Source organism: Dipteris shenzhenensis, chromosome 3 (genome assembly GCF_047967505.1).
Source record: "Dipteris shenzhenensis isolate YYH24624 ecotype China chromosome 3, Dip_SZ_1.0, whole genome shotgun sequence".
Classification (NCBI taxonomy): Eukaryota; Viridiplantae; Streptophyta; class Polypodiopsida; order Gleicheniales; family Dipteridaceae; genus Dipteris; species Dipteris shenzhenensis.
The window spans coordinates 48,989,137-49,013,626 of NC_141598.1; the positions used below are offsets into that span (position 1 = coordinate 48,989,137).

At 40.4% G+C, this 24,490-nt stretch overlaps 1 protein-coding gene across 1 annotated transcript; it reads right to left on the minus strand.

The window, feature by feature from the left end:
- Positions 1-3,105: 3,105 nt before the first annotated feature.
- Positions 3,106-4,557, minus strand: LOC147903933 (heavy metal-associated isoprenylated plant protein 44-like). The gene is made up of 3 exons (XM_087372623.1): positions 4,223-4,557; positions 3,909-3,984; positions 3,106-3,720 (listed from the first exon to the last, which is right to left on the minus strand). Exons 1-3 carry the CDS (start codon positions 4,226-4,228, stop codon positions 3,380-3,382), a joined length of 423 nt encoding a protein of 140 aa, XP_087228749.1. The 5' UTR covers positions 4,229-4,557; the 3' UTR covers positions 3,106-3,379.
- Positions 4,558-24,490: the final 19,933 nt, after the last annotated feature.

Sequence of the window (24,490 nt, forward strand, 5' to 3'; positions counted from 1 at the left end):
CGTTCAAACATGATTGCATCTATGTACAATAAGGTGGGTGTGCAAATGAGAAATTTGGATTCATATTTTACTATATTAGAAGAGGGAGTTTCTACCTCAAATCGTTTGTTTTCATCTTGCCAAACTTTGTCTTGAGATTTTGACATATGGAGTTGCTATGTAATTGAAGTATTAAAGCTTATTGCCATGGCTCCCCTCCCACCCTCAATGCTATAAAAGAGTTTTCAACCATGGTGTGGGAATTATAATCCCAATGCTTGCATTAAGACAAGTCTACATAGACTACATTAAACTTTAAAGAAAGTCTAATGACTATGATGTTTGTTGCTATAAATTTTTCATGATTGTTGGGACAAAATTGCACCAAGTATTAAAATATGACTTCAGGCTTTAGGTGCTCAAATAGAGTGTATTGCTTTGCAAAAGGCAAGGAATCAACCACAAATAGACCAAAGGTGAAAGTTCCAATATGGAGCGCAAAACTGACATTGCTTTTTTGGGCTTATGGGTAAATAATGGAAGCTAGAACATAAATAATGAGAATGCTCAAACTTCAACCTTGCAATATTGAGGCGATCATAATGGCAGTAACTTTTTCTCTCTCCTCTCTTGTAGATATCTCTTTCACATCAATAAGTTGTTCATACTCTTTGGTAAAGGCATCTCTTTTTAAACTATTATGCCTTCATAGGTCTCTATATCTTATTGATGTTTTAATACATTCAAGAGCTATGACTGCAAAGTGATCATGGATGACTTTTCCAAGTTAGTTTCGTTAAGAAGCTAAACTTTATATTCCTGTCAAAAGTTTGTATGCCCTAATAAAAATAAATGTTTGAAACTTTTATCCAAAAAAAGTTAAAATATCGCCAAGATTTACCTTTTTTACTTCTTAACTCTAAGGAAAATATATAAAAGTATACGACATTCTATCGATATTGTGAAACTAAAACAACGAGCTTAAAAATCTTTCCCCAAGATTTTATATTAATATATAAGAAAAGCTTGGATAAAAACATCCATGAAAGCGATTTGTGCATTCACACCCATGTAATCTATAACACTTTGCTTTCTGCTTCATATTGCAAAGGGTAGAGCTTCATGTGCAACTCTATTGTATTTGTTGTGCCATATTTATGGTGAGAGAGAGAGAGAGAGAGAGGGGGCAGTGAGGTGGAGGAGAGAGAGAGAGAGAGAGAGAGAGAGAGGATCATGTTCCCTTAGAAATTGCTCAAAAATAAATGGTGCCAAGTTAAAGATGTTCCATAACCCCGGTGCAAGTAGAACAACAAGACCCAACAATACTTTAGCATACAAAAATGTGCTTTGGGAAACTCCGAACCTAGGACAAAAGCAATCACACTTCTTTCTTTAGATTATCCAATAATTGCTCTATGTTTCAACCACAGTTCAAGCTCCTCACCATGAATAGCATTTAAGTCATCAACACTTTAGGGTTCCCAGTTTGTTGGCTAGTTGAAAGAAACATTTAATGAGATGTACTTCCTATCAATAATTTTCCCATCCCCTCACCTTATCTAGCGATGAATCACATTGAAAGATAATGGATGAGGTCCTTGTGCCACCGACCTTATGTAGTGATGAATATAATATTTCTCACTTGGGATAGAAAATTTCTCACTAAGTTGGAAGAGAATGGATGAGGCCATTCCCTTCACCTTATCTAATGATGAATGGATGAGACCGTTCTATTGACCTTATTAACAACAAATTGAATGTTTCTTGCATTAAAAGCTAGTCAACAAAGAAGGTGTGTGGACGTTTAGGTAGGATTGCACCTAGGTGTGCACATGAATCTAAGTCTATACTCAAAAGGTGAGGGATTTTTTTGCCTCGAACTATTGTATAACTCTTCTTAGTTTTCAACCAGCTTGACCAACCTTGTCTTTAAAAGGGCATTCGGAGTTGTGATGTGATTGGGGTACTAAAGCCTATTCTCATGGTTCCCCCAAGGTCGCAAAAGAGTTTTGAACCTTAGTGGCAACATTAGAACCATAATGCTTACATTAAGTGAGACTACATTAACGAAAGTTCATGCTCATGAAAAAGATGGTAGGATGTTGAAAGTTCATGCTCATGACTAGTAAGGTAGGGTGTGGAAAGTGTTGCTTCACTTTTGTAATGATTGTGGGGACTATTTTGGTCCAAAGTTTCACTTAAAACCCAACTTTAGACATAGATGCCTAAATCTAGGTCTTAGGTACCCAAATCAAGTGTATCGCTGAACAAAAGGCACGTGATTAAGCACAAATAGGCCAGGTAGTAGAGGTGCAATGTGAAGCAAGTCACTTTTCAGGGCTTGTGCGAAATGGTAAATAATGGTAGATATTAAGAAAGGGGAAACATTTTTTTTAAAGAAACTAGGTAAACAATGGGAGTTGCAAGCTCTAAGAGCCAATGCACACAAGTAAGGAAATGTGCCATTGATTATCCATTTTTAAGGTTGGCTTGAATTTCGAGGAAAAATGGATGCCACAATCTATACCTGGAATCCACGAATTCTGTCTTCCTACCCTTTGTGTGACAAATTCAATAAAACCGACATGCACTTGCTGTGGGAATTATGTCGAGTCTCCCACGAACTTTGGGGAACAATGAAAAAGAAGGTGAACAATTTGGGGACCACGTTCAAGTTCAGGTGCTTTTGGGGGACAGGGGCAACCAAGACGACATGCCACTATAAGATGTTTCAAATTATTAGAGCTTTAGTGTTAAACCAAATCTGGAGCCACATGGACGGAATTGCTTTCGAAAGAATGCCGAAGAACAGAATACTGAGAGAAAAATGCTGATGTCTTTTTTGGGGCGAAAAAATGAAAGTTCTAAATTACTCGGGAAACTCTGGGAGTGAAGCTTTCTTCCTTTTGATGTGAAAGGAGCATGGATGATTTTTTCAAGTTAGTTTCGTTAAGAAGCTAAAGTTTTATATTGGCGTCGAAAGTTTGTCTGACCTAATAGAAATAAATGTTTGAAACATTTGCCAAAATTTAAAACTTTTATGCAAGAAATTTAAAGTTTCGCCAGGTAAATCTTGGCGAAACTTAAAAATGATGTTGAAAACTTTCCCCAAGATTTTACATTAATATATGAGCATAGCTTCGATAAAAACATCCCTCGAAAGGAGCCTTTTTCATTGTATAGTTCTTTTTGAATTTTGTATCTTTACCGGCTGGGAAAAAAACTTGGAGGATTTTTGTGTAGCAGTCTAATATGCCGCCTGTACAGACCCACGAGGACTCTTCACTACAGCTAGAGTTGGAAGCAAAACTACGCAGGCTGTCTCTGCGCTAGAGGCGATTGGCTTGAAGGGGGCAGAGAGAGGGCGCTAGAAAGAGAGCATTTTTTGGCATGACAGTGGTCACATAATGGAGCACGCATTCGGGTTTTCGTCGCTAAATATCGTTGACACACGATCTTCGGGCCTGCTCTCCGTCTGGTAGTTAGAGGACTCCTCCAAATTCCCGTAGTTGTTGTGTCCGTGCTTCTCATAATTGTAACTCCTCGTGAACGCTTGCGGTTTCTTCATATAGTTGCTCACCATGGCTGCTTGAGGTTGCCCTGTTTGTTGCAGGTAGCTCTCCGGCCAGAATTCGGCCCTCTTCCCCGTCTTCCTCACAGCCTTGAGGACCTTTTTTCGATCTACGTAACCCGTTACTGTTACTTTGCTTCTTTTCAACTCCACTTCCACGCTTTCCACGCCTGCAGTAAAGACAAACATCATAGTTGAGTAACTATGTTGCCAAGAACCATTTACTGTCCGGAACCAAAACCTTGATTCTACGAAATAATATGAAGATCATATATAGCACTTTTACCACTCTTACTCCTAGTAGTACACTGTGTATGTTGAAGGGAATATCCGGCGATGGAATCCAACGGGTACATACCTTTAGTGCTCAAGAGTGCCTTACGAACTGTTCGTTCACAACCACTACAGTCCATACGAACAAGAAGTTCTACCATCTGCAAATATACGAAATGGAAGGCAAAAGGCAAAGTGTTATAGCTGTTGGGTCATGACTAAAAACGTTAAGGAGCGAATGGCTTTGTAGTCGTAGCTATTGAGATTAAGAAAACCTGCAACGTAGATACAGAGGCCTGCAAAGGTGCAATAGTCTGATAAATACGTCTAATAGAGAGTGCGAGCGGCTGTGAAAGAGCTATCTACGAGAGAGGGACAGAGAGAAAGAGAGAGAGATACCTCCATTGTGATAGCCTCAATGCAGGGTGGAAAGTTGAGAGCGAATGAGAAATGGAACAGAGGTAGAAAATTCCTTGGGAGGGTGGCAACTTGTGTATGTGGGGGGAAGGCAGCGGGGCAAAGGATCTGGCCCAATGTGATTGATATAAATAGAGGGGGAGACGCGTATGCGAGCAGGCAGACACTGAGTAAAAGCGTGGGTGGGAGGTGCTGCGTAACTTCGGAAAAGGCTTAGATGTTGGTGAAACAGTGACCAAACGCAATGTCCAATGCCCAAATCGAACAAAAAACACTCAAGTGCAGAAACACCAGTCTGTTGGCGTGAGCTGGTGTTGGGAAAGAGGCCTACTCAGCTACGCTTCTTCCCACATCAAAACCATCTGTCCAAACTCTCTGGTTTCGGTACACCTCACACGTGGTTTGGTACCCCCTCGGTGGTTATTAAGGGACAAAGAAAGAATGAGAAAAACAGGACAGTACACACATGACAATCATACATGCCTTTTGAGTCTTCACTCTCACATCGAACTTAGAGTCACTCCACATATGACAAAGAGCGCGCATCTTAGTGCGACTCTGCAGCCTGAAAAGTCTATGCTCGCGTGAACAAAAATTGAAGTGTAATCTATTCGAGGGAGCTCGTGCCTGACAATTTCACGAAGTAAAGGAGTGACAGTGGCCAATTTTCATTGGTTGGGTAAAGCTTTGCATTGCAAGACAGAGCATTGAAAGCAGAAGCAGAGCCAAGCCATTGCTTGAAGGTGCTCTACAGCACCTCCAAAATTAAGGTATAGATTGTGGCATCCATTTTTCCTCGAAATTCAAGCCAACCTTAAAAATGGATAATCAATGGCACATTTCCTTACTTGTGTGCACTGGCTCTTAGAGCTTACAACTCCCATTGTTTACCTAGTTTCTTTAAAAAAAATGTTTCCCCTTTCTTAATATCTACCATTATTTACCATTTCGCACAAGCCTTGAAAAGTGACTTGCTTCACATTGCACCTGTACTACCTAGCCTATTTGTGCTTAATCACATGCCTTTTGTTAAGCGATACACTTGATTTGGGTACCTAAGCCTTAGATTTAGGCATCTATGTCTAAAGTTCGGTTTTAAGTGAAACTTTGGACCAAAATAGTCCCAACAATCATTAAAAAAGTGAAACAACACTTTCCACACCCTACCTTATTAGTCATGAGCATGAACTTTCAACATCCTACCATCTTTTTCATGAGCATGAACTTTCATTAATGTAGTCTCACTTAATGTAAGCATTATGGTTCTAATGTTGCCACCAAGGTTCAAAACTCTTGCGACCTTGGGGGAACCATGAGAATAGGCTTTAGCACCCCAATCACATCACAACTCCGAATGCCCTTTTAAAGACAAGGTTCGTCAAGCGGGTTGAAAATGAAGAAGAGTTATATAATAGTTCGAGGCAAAAAAATCCCTCACCTTTTGAGTATAGACTTACATTCATGTGCACACCTAGGTCAATCCTACCTAAACGTCCACACACCTTCTTTGTTGACTAGCTTTTAATGCAAGAAACATTCAATTTGTTGTTAATAAGGTCAATAGGAGGGTCTCATCCATTCATCATTAGATAAGGTGAGGGGAATGGCCTCATCCATTATCTTCCAACTTAGTGAGAAATTTTCTATCCCAAGTGAGAAATATTCTATTCATCACTAGATAAGGTCGGTGGCACAAGGACTTCATCCATTATCTTTCAATGTGATTCATCCCTAGATAAGGTGAGGGGATGGGAAAATTATTGATAGGAAGTACATCTCATTAAATGTTTCTTTCAACTAGCCAACAAAGTGGGAACCCTAAAGTCTTGATGACTTAAATGCCATTCAAGGTGAGGAGCTTGAACTATGGTTGAAACATAGAGCAATTATTGGATAATCTAAAGAAAGAAGTGTGATTGCTTTTGTCCTAGGTTTGGAGTTTCCCAAAGCACATTTTTGTATGCTAAAGCATTGTTGGGTCTTGTTGTTGTACTTGCACCGGGGTTATGGAACATCTTTAACTTGGCACCATTTATTTTTGAGCAATTTCTAAGGGAAGATTATCTCTCTCTCTCTCTCTCTCTCTCTCTCTCTCTCTCTCTCTCCCCTGCCCCCCCTTGCCTCCCCCCCACCCCCCCCCTCTCTCTCTCTCTCTCTCTCTCACCATAAATATGGCACAACAAATACAATAGAGTTGCACATGAAAGTCTACCCTTTGCAATATGAAGCAGAAAGCAAAGTGTTATAGATTACACGGATGTGAATGCACAAATCACTTTCATGGATGTTTTTATCCAAGCTTTTCTTATATACTAATATAAAATCTTCGGGAAAGATTTTTAAGCTCGTTGTTTTAGTTTCACAATATCGATAGAATGTAGTATACTTTTATATATTTTCCTTAGAGTTAAGAAGTAAAAAAGGTAAATCTTGGCGATATTTTAAAATTTTTTGGATAAAAGTTTCAAACATTTATTTTTATTAGGGCATACAAACTTTTGACATGAATATAAAGTTTAGCTTCTTAACGAAACTAACTTGGAAAAGTCATCCATGATCACTTTACAGTCATAGCTCTTGAATGTATTAAAACATCAATAAGTTATAGAGACCTATGAAGGCACAATAGTTTAAAAAGAGATGCCTTTACCAAAGAGTATGAACAACTTATTGATTTGAAAGAGATATCTACAAGAGAGGAGAGAGCAAAAGTTACCACCATTATGATCGCCTCAATATTGCAAGGTTGAAGTTTGAGCATTCTCATTATTTACGTTCTAGCTTCCATTATTTACTCGTAAGCCCAAAAAAGCAATATCAGTTTTGCATTCCATATTGGAACTTTAACCTTTGGTCTATTTGTGGTTGATTCCTTGCCTTTTACAAAGCAATACACTCTATTTGAGCACCTAAAGCCTAAAGTCTGATTTTAATACTTGGTGCAATTTTGTCCCAACAATCATGAAAAATTTATAGCAACAAACATCATAGTCATTAGACTTTCTTTAAAGTTTAATGTAGTCTACGTAGACTTGTCTTAATGCAAGCATTGGGATTATAATTCCCACACCATGGCTGAAAACTCTGTTATAGCATTGAGGGTGGGAGGGGAGCCATGGTAGTAAGCTTTAATACTTCAACTACATAGCAACTCCATATGTCAAAATCTCAAGACAAAGTTTGGCAAGATGAAAACAAAAGATTTGAGGTAGAAACTCCCTCTTCTAATATAATAAAACCTGAATCCAAATTTCTCATTTGCACACCCACTTTATTGTACATAGATGCAGTCATGTCTAAACGTCCACACAATTATGTTATAGCTCTCTCAATGTGATTTGTTGTTGGATAAGGTGATGAGAAGATACTCATCTATTATCTTTCAATGTGAGAAGCATCCACTTCATCATTATATAAGGTGAGGGAAAGAGAAACTTATGGATAAGGATGTCTCATCAAATGTTTCCTTCAACTAGCCAACCATCCTCAAATCCTTGATGACTTAAATGCTATTAATGTTCATCCAGCCTCCCCATTCCTACACCTGCATGAATGAATCCTCACCTCATTTCTCTTGTGTGTGCATATGAGCATAGTTGCTCCCATACTAATGTCATTTTCTTCTATGCTACTTCCATATCGCTTATTGTAAATTTGTCTAGAATCTATTGCACGCTTTCCATACAACTGTGTTGAGCATCCGTACAAGTGGCATATAGTGTGCATACAACACCTAGAAGCTATACATACAAGCATTGTGCAAGTTGGAGACTTATTCGTACATGCTGTCAACTTGGTCGTACAATCTTTGTAGCATCTATGTCAACTGCCCTACAATCTACATAGCACTGCATCAATGTATAGTACAACTTGCATCAATGTATGGGAAAATATGCATCATCAACATCCATGAAAATCTAGAGCAGCTAAAGATACAATCTACGTCAACTCCATTCAAACATCCGTTTAACGTCGAGACTTGACCATTTAACACTCCCAAATCTACCGTACATTTTGCATGTACTATTCATATAATTATCGTATAGCTACATCAATATATTTCTTTCCTATTTGCAGGATGTACGATTGGCTACCATGTAGGCACATTTGATTGTAGCAAAAAGAATTGGGGCATTCTCTATACATTGCTAGCATTTTGCATTTGCAGATAATTTTTTGGGCTTCTCCTCGATTTGCCCTCTTTTGTTACAATTTGCCCTTAAGGAATTGGGGCTTTTCATATTGAGCGTCAATTTTGTAAAAGACAAAGCTTTTGGTATATTTGTGGGTACTTTGTCACTCAATTTGCATGAGATTACAAACATTTTCTATCCTTAGCAGTCTGATTCTTGCTGCCCTCCTCATCCTATATAATGGTAATTTTGTATGAATGCAAGGTTAGTGTGCACAATGCACATGCAAAATTAATCACAAACTGAAATACCATTGACTTAATGATGATCCACTAGCTCCACCAATAGCCGATACTTGTGATGATTCCCCACATGCTTGCACATGGCATATGACAATATGGTGCTGATGTCAAACTTGTTGCTTAAAACATGTGAAAGGACAAGGAAACCTCTTCTTAAGCTACCCCATGCTCTTGGGAATTGGCCCCTCATCCAATGAGCTTCCAGTGTTCCACTCATCCTCTCCATCTATACACCTACAAACTACAACACAAAATTTTAGAATTTACCTAAGCACCCATGAATTTTGCAAAAATGCCTTGTTTTGTTGGTATATACCAATTGCAATACCCTAATTCCATCAGTATATACAGATGGCAATACCCTAAAACTAGTCGTAAATACAAACATTGTGTTTATAGAACCATCGGTATTGACCAATGGTTTCCAAAAATAGCGTTTCATTCTTGCCCCCAATGCCTCAATCTATTTTTGTTATTTCACCCTCCATTCAAACAACTTGCCCTTCATTTCCATCCCCTTTGCAATCTCTACAAACAAAGCTCCCTCCCCACCTCCTCCCTCTCCATCCTCTCCACAAATCTCCCTCTCGACTTTCCAGGTCTTGTAGCAAACTTCTTTCTCCCTTCCTTCAAGGTATGTGTTCTCTCCTCTTTCATTCATTTCTAAGTTCATGATTTCTAAGTTATTCTTTTGCTATGTTTTTCCTCTACTTTCCCTCAAGTTTTCCTCTCTTTTTGCTTTAAGAACAACCATAATGAATAGCAAGATGTGCTAAAGGACCATACCTCTTGCTTGGTTGTTTGTTTTCTCTTTTGCTCTAGTTTCTTGCTGGTAGTAGGGCTTTCCCTTGCTTTGTTACTTCTTTCTCTTGCTTTTTTACTCCCAATAGTTCTTGCTTCATCTCCCCCTCTCCATCCTCTCCAAAAATCTCCCTCTCTACTTCCAAGTCTTACAGCAAACTTCTTTCTCCCTTCGAGTCAAGGTATATGTTTCTCTCCTCTTTCATTCATTTCTAAGTTCATGATTTCTAAGTTATTGTTGTGCTATGTCTTTACTCTACTTTCCCTCAAGTTTTCCTCTATTTTCCCTCTCTTTTCCCTCGAAGAAGAGCCATAATGAATAGCAAGATGTGCTAAAGAACTATACCTCTTGTTTGGTTGTTTGTTTTCTTTTTTGCTCTAGTTTCTTGCTTATAGTAGGGCTTTCCCTTGCTTTGTAACTCCTTTCTCGCTTTTTTGCTCTTAATAGTTCTTACCTCACCCATTGGTTTTTGAAAAAAATTGTGTTTGCTTTATTTTCTAGGGGAGCCGATCAAAACCGCAATCTCGCGATCCGAGGTTGTCTTTCCTTGAGCTCCAAGTAAGGAGCTTCTATTTTCCTCTCTTCTATTTTTATTTTTATGATGCAATGTCCATTTGCTAGGGCCCTAAGTGCTAGCAAATGTGATGGGCATAGCAAACCCTTATCTCACATCGCCTCTCCTCTCTTATCTTCTCCGCTCCTCTATGTTTCTCCTTTCTTCTCCTCTTTCTTTGCCCCTTCTCTTTCCCTTCCCCTCTCTTTTATCCCTCCCTTCCCCTCTTCTTCTCTCCCTCTCTTTTTCCTCTCCCTTCCCCTCTTGTTTTTCCCTTCTCTTCCTCTTCCTTCCCCTCTCTTTTACCCCTCCCTTTTTCTCTTCTATTTCTAAGTTTCTCATTTTCCCCTCTCTTCCTTTCTCTTTTTCTCTTCTATTTCTCTCTTTTCCACCCTCTTTCTCTCTTCTCCTCTCTTTTGCCCTCTCTTCCCGTCTTGTTTTACCCTTCTCTTCCTCTCTTTTTCCCTCCCTTCCCCTCTCTTTCCCCCCTCCCTTTCTCTCTTTGCCTCTCTCTTTTCCAGTCCCTTCCCCTCTCATTTCCCCCCTCTTTACCCTTCTCTTTTTCCCTCCCTCTCTTTTGCCCCTCCCTTCCCCTCTCGTTTTACCCTTCTCTTCCTCTCTCTCTTTTTTCCCTTTGTTCCTCTCTTTTTCCTTGCCCTTGTTTCTGTCATTTCTCTTCCCTCCCTCTCTTTTTCCTCTCCCTTCCCCTCTCATTTTTTCCTTCTCTTCCTATCCCTTCCCCTCTTTTATAACCCTCACTTTCCCACTTTCTTCCCCCCTAGTGTTTTTCCCTTCTCTTAGTCATTGTTTTCCTCCCTTCCCCTTTTGTTTCCCCTCTCCCTTCCTCTCTCATTTCTCCCTTCTCTTCCCTTGCCTTCCTCTCTCTTTTTCCTTGCTCTTCCTCTCTCTTTTCCCAATCTCTTTCTCTCTTCTCCTCTCTTGTTTTCCTCTTCCTTCTTTCCCCCTCTCTTTCCGCCCTCCCTTCTTCTCTATCTCTTCTATTTCTCTCTTTTCCTCTTTCTTTCCCTCTTCTCCTGTCTCTTTTTTCTCTCCCCTCTTTCCCCCTCTCTTTTACCCCTTCCCTTCTCTCTTTTTCCCTGCCCTTCTCCTCTCATTTTACCCTTCCAAAAAGCTTAACTTTTATATTGGTGTCGAAAGTTACAATTTTTAGTTCAAAATTCAAAAGCAAATATATAAAGGTGTATTGCACCCTATCAATATTGTGAAACAAAAAAAATGGGCTTGATAAACTTTCGCCAAGATTTTATATTGATATATAAGCATAGCTCCGATAAAAACATCCATGCTTGTTTCTCTTCCCCTTATTTTCCCCTTCTCTTCCTCTCTTTTTCCCTCCCTTCCTCTCATGTTTCCCCTCTTCCTTCCCATCTCATTTCCCCTCTTTCCCCACCCTCTCTTCTCTTCCCTTCCTCTCTTTTTTCCCTAGGTTCCTCTCTCATTTTACCTTTCCCTTCCTCTCTCTGTCTCCTCTCGCTTCTTTCTCTCTTTCCTTTCCTCTCCTCTCCACTTTTTCCCCTTTCCTCTCTGCATTTCCGTATTATTTTCCATTATTTTTTGCATTTCCGCATTTTTTTTTGCATTCTTCTCCATTCTTTTCTGCATTTTTGCTTTCTTTTGGGCATTTTCACATTCTTCTCCTTCTCTTTTAATTTCTTTTCTTCTCCTCTCCACTCTTCTTTCCCGCATTCATTTCTTCTCCTCTCCTCTTTTCTCTTCCTCTCCTCTCTCTTTTTAATTTTCCTCTCCTTTGTTCTTTCCATTTAACTTTCTATTTGATGAAAATTTTTTACAGAAGACTAATATATGTAGATCCACTTTGCTGATATAATGACCAATGGAACTTGGAAGCTGTCCCTTCCTTAACAGGGCCTCTTTTTCCACCATTGTGCGTAGCATACTCATCCAGTCATAAAACTTTCTGGAATCAACCATTGATAAGTATCCAAAGAAACATTGAAGAAGCATTATACTCCTAATATTACATCAATGTAAAAATTATACCATATTCATTGTGCCGTGTGCCCTAAACCCTAAGACCTAATTTTTGACTTTGTTATATCTAGTCTCAAATCGCCTCATCTGATGCCTCTCTTGCTGCATCACCTCTCCCTAGTGCAGGGCCATCAGGTATGCCTACTAGACAGGGGTCTCCTACCATAGTTAGTGAGACATCATTGCCTAGGTGTTGACGGTGTGGCTCTAGAAGAGTAAGAAGAGTGGTTGTTGTGGTTTAGGTGCAAGTGCACATATAGATGAGACACAGCCTGACACTAGCGCCTTGTCACCCCTGTCACACGAAGCACTCTACCACCCCTGGCTCCACCCCTGGCTCTAGCAAGAGTGGCTGTTCTGGTTTAGATGCAAGTGTAGATGTAGATCAATCTATGCATTCCTACCTCCCTCCCTATCATGAGACACAACTTGCCAGTGGCCCCTTGCCCACCTGCTTGACCACACTTGGCTCCACCCTAGTTTGATCTGCCATGCCTCGCTCCACCATTGCCACCCCATCTAGTAGCTCAAGCTTTAGGTAGGGAGAGCTTATCATGCCCGAGGACCTTCACTATAATATCAATAACATGCATGAGATTATTGAGGATGAGAAGGGGCTTCAAGTTGTCTCTTATATGAGGGGCCTCCTAAGCATATATTTTTCCAAAGGTATATTCGTAGACTGGTGCTCTCAAGACCTTACAATGAAGAATTCTCTCATAATGCAGCTCAAGGAGAAATTTCAATACCCCTCAGAATATAATTTTGATGACGACTACATGCGCATGCGCATTGGCCTTGTACTTAGACACGGTAGGTCAGAGATGAGAAATGGGATTAGGGAGGCTAATCTTACGCTCGCATGAGCACAAAAAGAGGATTAGAAGGTCACAAAGAGAGAAATCAGAAAAACGCCAAAAAAGTGGGAGAATCAAAGGACGGCGGCGAGGAGACATCTCCATGCTATAGGTGTTTTAGACCTTGAGAGTGGCAGAGGGCTAGGCAATGAGGCATGGGTGGTAAGTCTATTCTCTTATAATCTATTATTCTATTTGTTTAGTCACCCATATATGGCACTTCATCTAACTCTCTTAATTTGGGTCCACAAGAATTTATCACCCTATTTTAAAATGATGCTCTTATTCGGAGATATGTCCCAATTGCCTCCAGTATGTAAATGCAAGGTGCAAGAAAATGAAATTTGTAGAAAATGCTATGTTGGAAACTCAGGTTTCTAGACAACTGTAACCTTTTTATTCCTTCACACATCAATACATCACCTAGAAGATCCAACATACATAGAATTCTTAAACATAATTAGAGTAAGACAACCAATGGTGGAAGAGATTCAATATTACCTAGGTTATTTAATCATGAGGGATAGTGAAGCAAATGATTTCATTGACAAGGACACAACTATACTGTGCACCCATCAAAATGACACACGATACTATAATGAGTTCATACTACATAAGAAATTCAATGAGCATCAAATTAAAAGCGTCACTGTGATATCCAATACAGATCAAATCTTAGAATTAAAACAATGGATAATGGATCTAGACTTCCACTCTATACAATAATTAGCAATAGGAGCGAAAGAGATGATCACAAAAAATATAGATCTCACAATCGAAGCTACAAATGGCACTATTGCAAGTGTCATATCACTAGAAATAGATAATAACACAAATAACATTTTAAAAATTCATGCTAAGATCTTATCAACAAATGAAAAAATCACACTAAGAATATCAAAACATAAAAGAAAGGTATTAAACTCCATATGGTATCACAAAAGAACTTTTTCAATCACACTAGCATATGCAATTACAGGACACAAGTCACAAGGATGCACACTCAAAGGAAAGGCTCTTGTAGTAATATAAAAATCATTTGAACCAGGCCTAACATATGTCATGTTTTGACAAGTTACTACTCGAAACAACTTAAGAATCTTAAATAAAATCAATCCAACTGACTTCATTCCAATGCTTATATCAACTTAAAAAATTAGTAATCAATAGAAAATCCTTTAATTAAATATTCATCAATATAAGAGAAAAGAAACTTTTGATATACAAACTAATATGCATGATCTATCAAAAACTTATTTGAAGAACAACCAACAATAAAATATGGCAACATCAGACGAGGTATGTTTTCAATATTACGCATTGTAGTATTTCTTCACATTAGTTTATATTCGAATTTATAATAGATTACTATTTCGCAGATCTTTAATCAATTCAAAAGTAAAGCCCGATTGGCTCAACAAGATCAAGAGAAATTAACAAAAAGAACAAAGGAACAAAATTATTTTTGGTATACAACTCAAATGCGTCTCGCAAACATGGCTAGAACGGAACCAAATGAATACATTTATGGATGGAGCACACTACAAGACCTTAGGAATTTCATGGATAACAATCAACATAAAGTACAACAATGGAAGGTAGAACATGAGGACAAAGAAATGAGAGCAAACGGTTAGTAACCCAAATTTATTTATAAAAAATGATTAAACTTTTCATTTTAAAATACAATAAATAACATATACATAATATCAATTCAAAACATAATGCATGTCTAACTAAGTATATAATTCAAAAAATCACAAAAGAGGACGATATCATTACTCCAATGATGTTGAGAACAGAAGCACAAGCTATAATAGATAAGCACTTAGAAAGAATTTCAGCTTATTGCCTTGAACTTCTACACTTTGGCTATAATAATGCATGTCTAACTAAGTACATAATTCAAAAAATCACAAAAGAGGACGATATCATTACTCCAATGATGTTGAGAACAGAAGCACAAGCTATAATAGATAAGCACTTAGAAAGAATTTCAGCTTATTGCCTTGAACTTCTACACTTTGGCTATAGTGTAAGCTTAGCCGAACTTCTCAAAATAGATCGTAAGACTAGAAATGTCATACTAGCGGAGTTCAACAACATGTTCCAAACATATGATTAAAAAAAAGGCAAAAGAATTGCCATTTACCATAGAAGGTATAACTTTTATTATTGATTTGAATTTTGCAAAAGAAGCATATGGCGAACATTTTGAGTTTTTCCCGACTCCGCCAAAGAACAATATATTTCAGCCACCTACGGGTACATTATTGACTCCATATCTTAAAATACATATAAATTTCATTTTTTAACACACATGGAAAAACTCATCGTACTTCATTTTGCTATTTCAAATAGGAAATCGCAAAGAAGACAAAGAAAAAGGCACAAAAGACCCATATTACATATATTCTATTCTATGTATTACTACAGAAAAACGATATATTGGACAAACTAGAAATCTTGAAAAATGGATAGCTCAACACCAAACCAATCCTCCATTAAAATTGAAACATGATGTTAACAGGTACAAACCGTTCCACTCGAACTTCAAAATAGAAATCCTAGCCACTACAAACTTAAAAAGTAAAGCGGATACACTCGAAGAGAAATTCATAAAAGAACTCAACACAACCGACTTGAAATATGGCTACAATAACCTCAATGGAAATCCAGCATCTACAAAAAAATTTTACTTTTTTCAAAAATAGAGACATAATCTGGTATATTTAAATAGAAGCCCATTTTCAATACATGTAAAAAACTTCCTATTTCAAACTATAGTAAAGTCATACTATTGAAGGACTCTTAATTCATAGCATTTTTTTTCGTTTTCAAAGCATTAATAAATTTTTTCAATACACAAAAAATATTTCATGTATGAACTATTATTAAAAAATGCTTTTAAATACTTCATGTTTTTTTTAGTGATATATAACTCCATTTAAAACAAATCCAATAATAACCTTTTTTAAGTATACTACATAAATTTTCATGTATTTAGTCTTATAAAATATTGTAGTGTATTTCAAATATTTCTACTATTATAGTGCTCTTCTTGATATCATAATTAATTATTCTCAAATCGCAAGTTTAAATAAATCTATGTTCTAAATTAACTTTAAAAATTAAGTCAAAATGGAAAATATTATTCAACAATTTTTAGGAAGCACTAAAATCATTTATATATATTCTAGGTCACCTTCCAGGATCTAGTTCTCTTTGGAGGGCCAAACAATTACTCATTTGGGGCAGCCAAAAATCATGTGTGTGGCTAGACTGTCGAGAGCTACGCGGGAGGGGCTGTGCATGTCCGTCGCTCCGTTTGCCTCCAAGCATGAAACGGTCGCGATGGGCTGAGGGTGTTTGTGTCGACCCCAAGTTGGATGAACTGTCTGACGGAGAGCAGGGCAATCGAGATGTTGCGCCAATCGAGGTGATCCGAATCCCGATGCCAGGGATATGGACATTGAGGAGAAATCTGTCCCATCGTTTGCTCAAAAACCGGTTCAACGTCTTCAAGGTGGTTTTTCAGTTCTGCAAGACGAAGTGGCTCGCCAACTCCTCAGCGCTGAATCCGACCGAAGATCCCGAGAGGTGGCTTCCAAGCCATGGATGATGGTATGAAACACGAAAACGGCATGCTGTGGCTTGCAGACTTGAGCTCGATGACCTCAAACCGGAGCTTACTCGGTTGGCTAAGGGTGGAATGTACCTGTTCTTCACTGGGCGAGTGCCCTCCATGGTCGAGCTCGAGGACTTCATTGCGTTTGAATGCGACATCCCTGCATCAGGATACTCTGCCAGGTTTATGGGAAAGGGTTTCTTCCTTCTTGGGTTCGTCTCAAAAAATCTCAGGAACGAACTGGCCGGGAGATCCCTCATGTTCTCAGGTGCGACAGTTTTGGTTGTCCCTTGGAGCCCTGCATTCTCTATTGACGAGTTCTTACACCACGAATGCCCAGTCTGGGTCGACTTCCCAAACCTTCCAAATCTCTTTGGCGACTCTGTGGAAAGACTGGTGACCGCTTTGGGCAAGGTTTTACTCGTTCCTCTCCCCACGAAATCTCTCTCAGGAGCGTTGACCTCCAGATTTCATCGACATTGACCTCCCGGATGGCAAAAGGATTGCCCAGCAGGTTCGTTTTGAGGCCTTCCCCAATGCCTGCTATATTTGTAAGGCAACCACACACTTCGCCAGAAACTGTCGAAGCTAGGTAATGGTGAACAAGGGGACTCTCGGGTGCCTCAAGCAGGTCCACAGTCTGACTCCCCAAAGGCTAGCGATGCTCCCAAGAACGACATGCAGAAAGTCTCTCATCGATCGGATCCCCCCCCAACCCTCCCTAAGGCAGAGTCCAGAATTACTCCCGCGGAGGAACCGTGGAAGCTGGTGGGACAGAAGGGAAAGGTAAGGAGAACAAATTTAGTCTTCTTAAAGATGCTTACCGCGCATTGTCGAACCAGTAATGGCTCAAGAAATTTGGCTGGTAGGAGTATTTCGGTCCTTTCGTGGAATTTAAGGGGGTGCTGCACACCCGTTAAACAGCGGAGATGTTTAGAGGTGATTCGAAAATATAGCCCGGATATAATTCTATTGCAGGAGCTCAAATGTGGTGAGAATGATCGGTTCTGGTTCTCTCTAGGGCTTGCAGGGTACAAAGTCTTCTCCAACTGCCCTGTTCTTGGCAGTGGGGGAGTGGCGGTGGCAGGTAAGCTCGATCTCAATGCCCAGGAATTAGTTAAGGATGTTAATGGATGCTTTGTTGCGGTGTCTTTGCAAGTGGAGAACTTAAAACTCCGTGTGCTGAGTATGTACGCCCCCAATGAGTCTAGAGACTAGAGTGTTGGAATGCTTTAAATGGGCTGCTCACAGATGAACCCTAGGATCCTAATTAGGAACTGGAATTTTACAGAGACTGAAGGGGACAGATCTCACCTGAATGGAGGCTTGACAGTAGCCGAAGTGGAAGTGTGGGAACAAATGTGCTGGAATTTTGGGTTAGTCGATTGTGCTGAATTAGACTCCACTGGGCTTGGAGGCTTCTCGTGGTGCAACAGGAGAAAGGGGGATGCATATAGAGCAAGCAGATTGGACAGAATCTATGCCTCCGGTGAAGCTTGGTGGATGAGAGCACCTATGGAAGGGAAGTACCTCATAAACACTTGCATTTCAGACCATATGCCCGTGTCTTGGAGATTTGGTGTTCCCACAGCTATAAGCAAGTCACATGATATTCTCTTTAAATTCAAAGCCAGCCTCCTGCAGTCAAGTATGTTCTGCCTCACAATAAGAGACACCTGGAGAAAGGCCCGACAACAGTCAGAAGATTCGAGTATGAGATGGGACTATGCAGTACGAGCTGTGGTGCAAACAGCTAGGAACTGGGAGAAGAATAAAAACAGGGTCAGAAGGAAATTTGAGGAATTAACTCAACTGAGAATAAACTTGAGGGAGGCAATTGAAAAATGCCTTTGGTGGGATTGCATCGCAACCACCTTGTTGGTGGAACTCGAGCTGGAGCTAACAAGTACTTTGTGTTCAAGGATCGATTCGTGGAACAACGGTCACTATCCTCATCGATAGTGGTTGCTCTCATAACTTCCTAGCTAGTTCTATGGTCGACAAACTTCGGTTGACCACCAGTCCTAGTCTCATGGACTATCAGATTGAACTCGCAAATGGAACGACTTTCTTGTGCAACACCAGGATCAAAAACTTGTCTTTTCGCATCCAACATTATACGGACAAGTTGAACTTCGACATCATGCCTCTTTCTCGATACGATGTCATACTTGGACAACAGTGGCTCTACGACTATGATCCATCAATCAGTTTTCGAAGCCATACTATCCAGTTTGTCCACTAGGGAAAACTTATTAAGCTAATTGGTTCTAGGGACTCTCCTTCAACCCTAGTTGCCTCTGCCCTACAAGTAAAGAAGTGGGTTAGTAAACGTCAAGTAAAGACTTCACTTCTGTTGGTTACGGCAGTAGAGGAGACACCAACTAAGGATCCTTGTGAATACCTCAACCAACCTTTTTTCCAGCCCTACCTGGATATTTTTCCACAGGAATTGCCAAAGCAGTTACCACCTCGACGACCAGTGGATCACCCAATCGAACTTATTCCCGGCAGTAATCCACCGTCGAAACCTCCTTATCGGGTTTCTTATACTCAAAATGAAGAAATCCAAAGACACGTGACCGAGCTACTCGACAAAGGCCACATTCGGCCTCGTCGCAGTCCTTTTGGATCTCCTATACTACTTGTGGAAAAAAAGAATAAGTCAATGCGTCTCTGCATCGACTACCGAGCCCTCAACAAGCTCACTATAAAAAACAAGTATCCATTGCCTCGCATCGATGACCTCTTCGATCAACTTCTACATGCAACACAATTCTCAAAGATTGATCTTCGTTCAGGTTATCATCAAATTCGCATACGAGAAGGCGATGAGTACAAGACAACTTTTCGAACAAAGTATGGACACTATGAATGTTTGGTCATGCCCTTTGGGTTAAACAATGCCCCGGTCACATTCATGACATTAATGAACGACATCTTCAGGCCTTTCCTCGATAAGTTCGTCATCGTTTACCTCGATGACATCCTCGTTTTCAGTAGATCCCTACATGAGCACAAACAACATCTTCACCAAGTTTTTGAAGTTCTCCGCGCAAATTCTCTCTACATCAACATTGAGAAGAGTGAGTTCTTCAAGACCCAACTCGAATATTTGAGACATGTTATTTCCGCTCAAGGCATCTGTGTGGATCCCAAGAAGGTCGAGGTAATCCGAAACTGGCCTACTCCTAAGAATGTTCATGATGTCCGCTCTTTTCTCGGATTGGGAAACTTCTACCATACAGAGGTCTATCAGTTTTTCCGAAATCGCAGCTCCTATGTCCGAATTATTGAAAAGCACAGCAGTTTTTCAGTGGCTTCCCGAAACAGAGTATAGTTTCCAACAACTCAAGCAAGCACTCACTACCACACCTGTTATGGCTATTGCTGACCCAAACCTTCCATTTGAGGTCATGACCGACGCTTCCGACATTGCTACAGGAGCAATCTTGATGCAAGAAGGCAGAGTTATTGCTTTTGACAGCCATAAATATTCTGATATCCAAACCTGATATCCGGTTTATGATAAGGAGTTTCTTGCCGTTGTACATGCTTATCGCTCTTGGAAACATTATCTCATGGGAGCCGACTCTGTGGTCAAGACAGACCATCACTCTTTAAAGTATATCTTTACTCAGCCAGTCATGAACGCTCGACAAGCACGCTGGGTTGAGTTTCTGGCCAACTTCACATGACCATTGAGTACATTCCAGGACTACACAATGTAGTTGCAGATGCTCTCAGCAGGTTATCTCTAGCATCAGCTATCGTAATCTCTACATTGTCTGTGGATGTTCCGAATTCATTCAAAGGAAAGTATTTCAATGATAAAGACTTCGGCACAGCAGTACAAGTTCTTTCAAAAGATCACTCTTCGACTTTCGAACAGAAGATTTTTTCATCCTATTCTTATACGGACGACCTTCTGTATTATCAAGATCGCGTCTGTGTACCACATGACAAGGATGTTTGACGTCTTTTGTTAAAAGAGCATCATGTAGTTCCTTATGCTGCCCATCCAGGCATCAACAAGACTTATCGATTACTCAGTGCAACATACTACTGGCCTCAGATGAAAAGCGACGTCATCAAAATGGTTACATCTTGCTTATCTTGTCAACAAATGAAAGCAAGCCGACGACTTCCAACAGGACTTCTTCAGCCTCTTCCAGTTCCAACTGAAAGGTGGGAAAGTATTTCCATGGATTTTATTACAACACTACCACGATCCTCCAGAGGTAACACTCAGATTATGGTAATTGTTGATCGATTGTCCAAAATGGCACACTTTGTTGCTTGCAAAAGCAGTGCACAGGCTCCGGACATAGCCAAACTCTTCATACAACACATCTTCCAACACCATGGATTGCCGAAGGATATCATATGCGACAGAGATCCTAAGTTTACTAGCCACTTTTGGATTTCACTGTTCGAATCTTTGGGTACAACTCTACTGTTCAGTTCAGCCTACCACCCAGAATCAGATGGCCAGACTGAAAGAGTCAACCAAGTTCTGGAAGAAATGCTTCGACATTATATTCAGTCACGCCTAGCAATTTGGGAAGAGTATCTACCACTCCTTGAGTTTGCTTATAATAACTCTTTCCATAGTGCCATTAGCATGACTCCATTTCAAGCAGCTTATGGACACACTCCGATTGTACCAATGAATTTTGTACTTCAACATCGAGTGGCCCTCGCTGATCAACTGGTTCAAGAAATGCAAGACATTCTACTCCAAGTCAGGGATCATATGCGAAAAGCGCAAGAGCGGTATCAACGGTCTGCCAATAAACATAGACGTCACCTAGAGTTTAACACTGGTGACATGGTGCTATTATTTGTAGCCCCACATCGCTATAAGACGGTTAAGTTTGTGTTTCCTAAGTTGCGACCAAGATACTATGGACCTTTCCGGATCGTCAAGAAAAATTCACCTGTAAGTTACAAATTGGAATTACCACCATCATGGGGTAAAATCCATCCAACATTTCATATTTCTTGGCTAAAGACGTACATTCCAGGCGATGAAGCAGTTCCTCCTGCAGGTGATTATGTCCCAGAAATCGTAGACGATTATGTTCCCCATATTCCTGAGCGTATTCTAGACCATCGACAGCGAGAGACTCGACATCGACTTATCACGGAATTCCTTGTTCTTTGGCGAGATCTGGACGACTCCGATGCTACTTGGCAATCTGATGAAGACTTACAGCAGTACCTTGACATTTTACAACAGTATTTTCAGAATTTATAGTGATATTTTTCTACATCAGTTCATTATCTCCACCAGGGTCTTATTTTGAGTGGGAGGGGATGTCACGATTTGTGACGTATTCCTTTCTCTATTTCTAGACTTATGGATGGTTTGATGAATGGACACTTGTGGAAGGGTATGCCCTTTCGACGGGACACTTTCTATGAGGCACAACCCTTGCCCTTTCGACGGGACACTTCCTATGAGGCACAACCCTTCACAAGAGACATCCTATTGAAGAGACATTTCTATTGTAATGTATCCTCTCATCAAGGGTCACATCTTTCACAAGGGGTACACACCTCTTCATGCACATACCCTTTGGAGTACACACCTTTTCATGTGTGACTCTTCACTCTCTATATAAGAGAGGCCCAATTGTATGGATGACACACTACACATCCACCCTACACACATTCAAGCAATACAATTATTCCTTGTTCTCTGCTATTTCAGTCTCCTTTCTGTTCCTTAGCACATTTCTAAATATAGTAAATCTAGGATTTCTTACACACTACTCCTTACACTCCTCAGCAGAATCCTGTTTCTGAAAGGAAAAACAGGTCCACAATGGAGATGGCCAGATGCATGCTTAAGGCCAAGTCTTTGCCCAATAAATTTTGGCTTGATGCAGTAATGTGTGCCAACTATGTGCTGAATAGATCACCTACACGGGCATTAAAGACTATTACACCTTATGAAGCATGGAAAGGCAGAAAGCCTTCACTTTCACACATGAAAGTTTTTGGGTCTCTTGCATATGTTCATGTACCATCTCAGCTGAGACATAAGCTTGATGACAAGGCAATCAAATGCATATTCATTGGTTACAGCCAGGAGAGCAGAGGGTATCGGTTATATCAACCAAATACTAGGAAGATTATTGTCAGTAGAGACGTGATCTTTGCTGAACATTCAGCTTCTCCTCTTGTGGACTGCAAAGCAAAGCCAGATGTTGACATGTTTGATGTCTTTGAAATTTGAATCTTGGTTACCTCTGCCATCATCAGAGGAGGATTTTGAGCAGCAACATGAGCCTCCTGCAGGCCCTCCACTAAGCAATAATCAGCCCCAACCTCATGCTGATTTGCAGGTTTCTCTTTCGGCACAAAATGATCCCATTACTCATGATGCAGTCATTGAAGAAAGAGCTGTCAATAGACCGCAAAATAAAGTTCCGAGATGGCTTCTTGACACATTGAGGGACAGCAAACAAGATCAGCCTTTTGCTGCTCGGACAAGATCAGGGAATAGACAGCATGGTCACTTTCTTGAGTTTGCACTCCTTGCTACAGCTTGCAATGAAGAGCCTTTGTGCCATAAAGATGCTTTTGACAGCAAAGAGTGGATGGATGCAATGAAAACTGAGTTACAATCTATTGCCAAAAATGACACATGGGAATTAGTACATCTCCCACCTGGCAAGCATGCCATTGGAACGCGGTGGGTCTATAAATTAAAAAGGAAATCTGATGGCAGCATAGATCGATACAAAGCCCGTCTTGTTGCAAAAGGGTATGCCCAACAACAAGGCATTGACTTTGAGGAGACATTTGCTCCCACATCCAGGATTACTACCATTCGATGTGTCATTGCCATTGCAGCCCATCATCATTGGCAAGTGCACCAACTTGACATCAAGACCGCTTTTCTTCATGGGGATCTGCAGGAAGAAGTCTATGTCACACAACCTCCTGGCTTTGAGGTTGTTAATTTTGAAAACAAGGTATGCCGGCTTAGAAAAGCCCTTTATGGTTTGAAGCAGGCACCTAGGGCATGGTATGCCAAAATTCATGCACACTTACTATCCCTTGGTTTTCGGAATAGTCCCACAGAACCCACTCTTTATTTCCGTGGGAGTGGATCTGATTTTTTAGTGCTGATTTTATATGTGGATGATATGCTTATCACGGGCCCTGATACTTAGAAAATTGCAGCTTTCAAGGCTGATTTGCAGCAGATTTTTGACATGTCAGACATGGGACGGCTCCATTATTATTTGGGCATTCAGTTTGCTCATGTTGAGGGGGGTATCATGATGTCTCAGTCCAAGTATATTGGACAGCTCCTTGATCCTTTTCAATTTGAGGATTGCAAGCCAATCTCTACTCCAGTGGACCCTGGCTTCAAATTCTCAGCTCATGATGGGAGCCCACCATGTGATATCACTCTTTATCAGCAGGCTGTTGGATGCCTTATTTATTTATGTCACACCAGACTTGACTTGCAGTATGCAGTATCTCAGCTCAACAGATTCATGCACATGCCCAGTTCACAGCATTGGCAGGCAGTGAAGAGAGTCTTCAGATATCTTAGAGGCACTCGGGATTTAGCCCTCTTCTACGGTGATCAGGGTTCACTTACCATGCATGCTTACACGGATAGTGACTGGGCAGGATGTTCCAACACCAGAGTGTCACATACTGGCAATTGTTTTTTGCTTGGCAATTCATGTATTTCTTGGCTCAGCAAGAAGCAACCGACAGTTGCCACGTCTAGCTGTGAGGCTGAGTACAGGGCAGCTTTCACCGCTACAGTAGAGTGTGTTTGGCTTCGACAGTTACTTACAGATCTTGGTATTTGCTAGACATCCTCCACTATTGTCTACACTGACAGCCAGAGTGCTTTGGCCATTGCGCGTAACCCAGTGTTTCATGCGCATACCAAGCATATTGAAGCTCACTATCATTATGTTCGGGAGC

What these genes read in the sequence shown, in the direction of transcription:
- LOC147903933 (XM_087372623.1), bottom strand. An exon ending in GGCACTCTTGAGCACTAAAG is followed by an intron (nt 3,721 to 3,908) that starts GTATGTACCCGT and finishes TCTTTACTGCAG; the next exon opens with GCGTGGAAAGCGTGGAAGTG.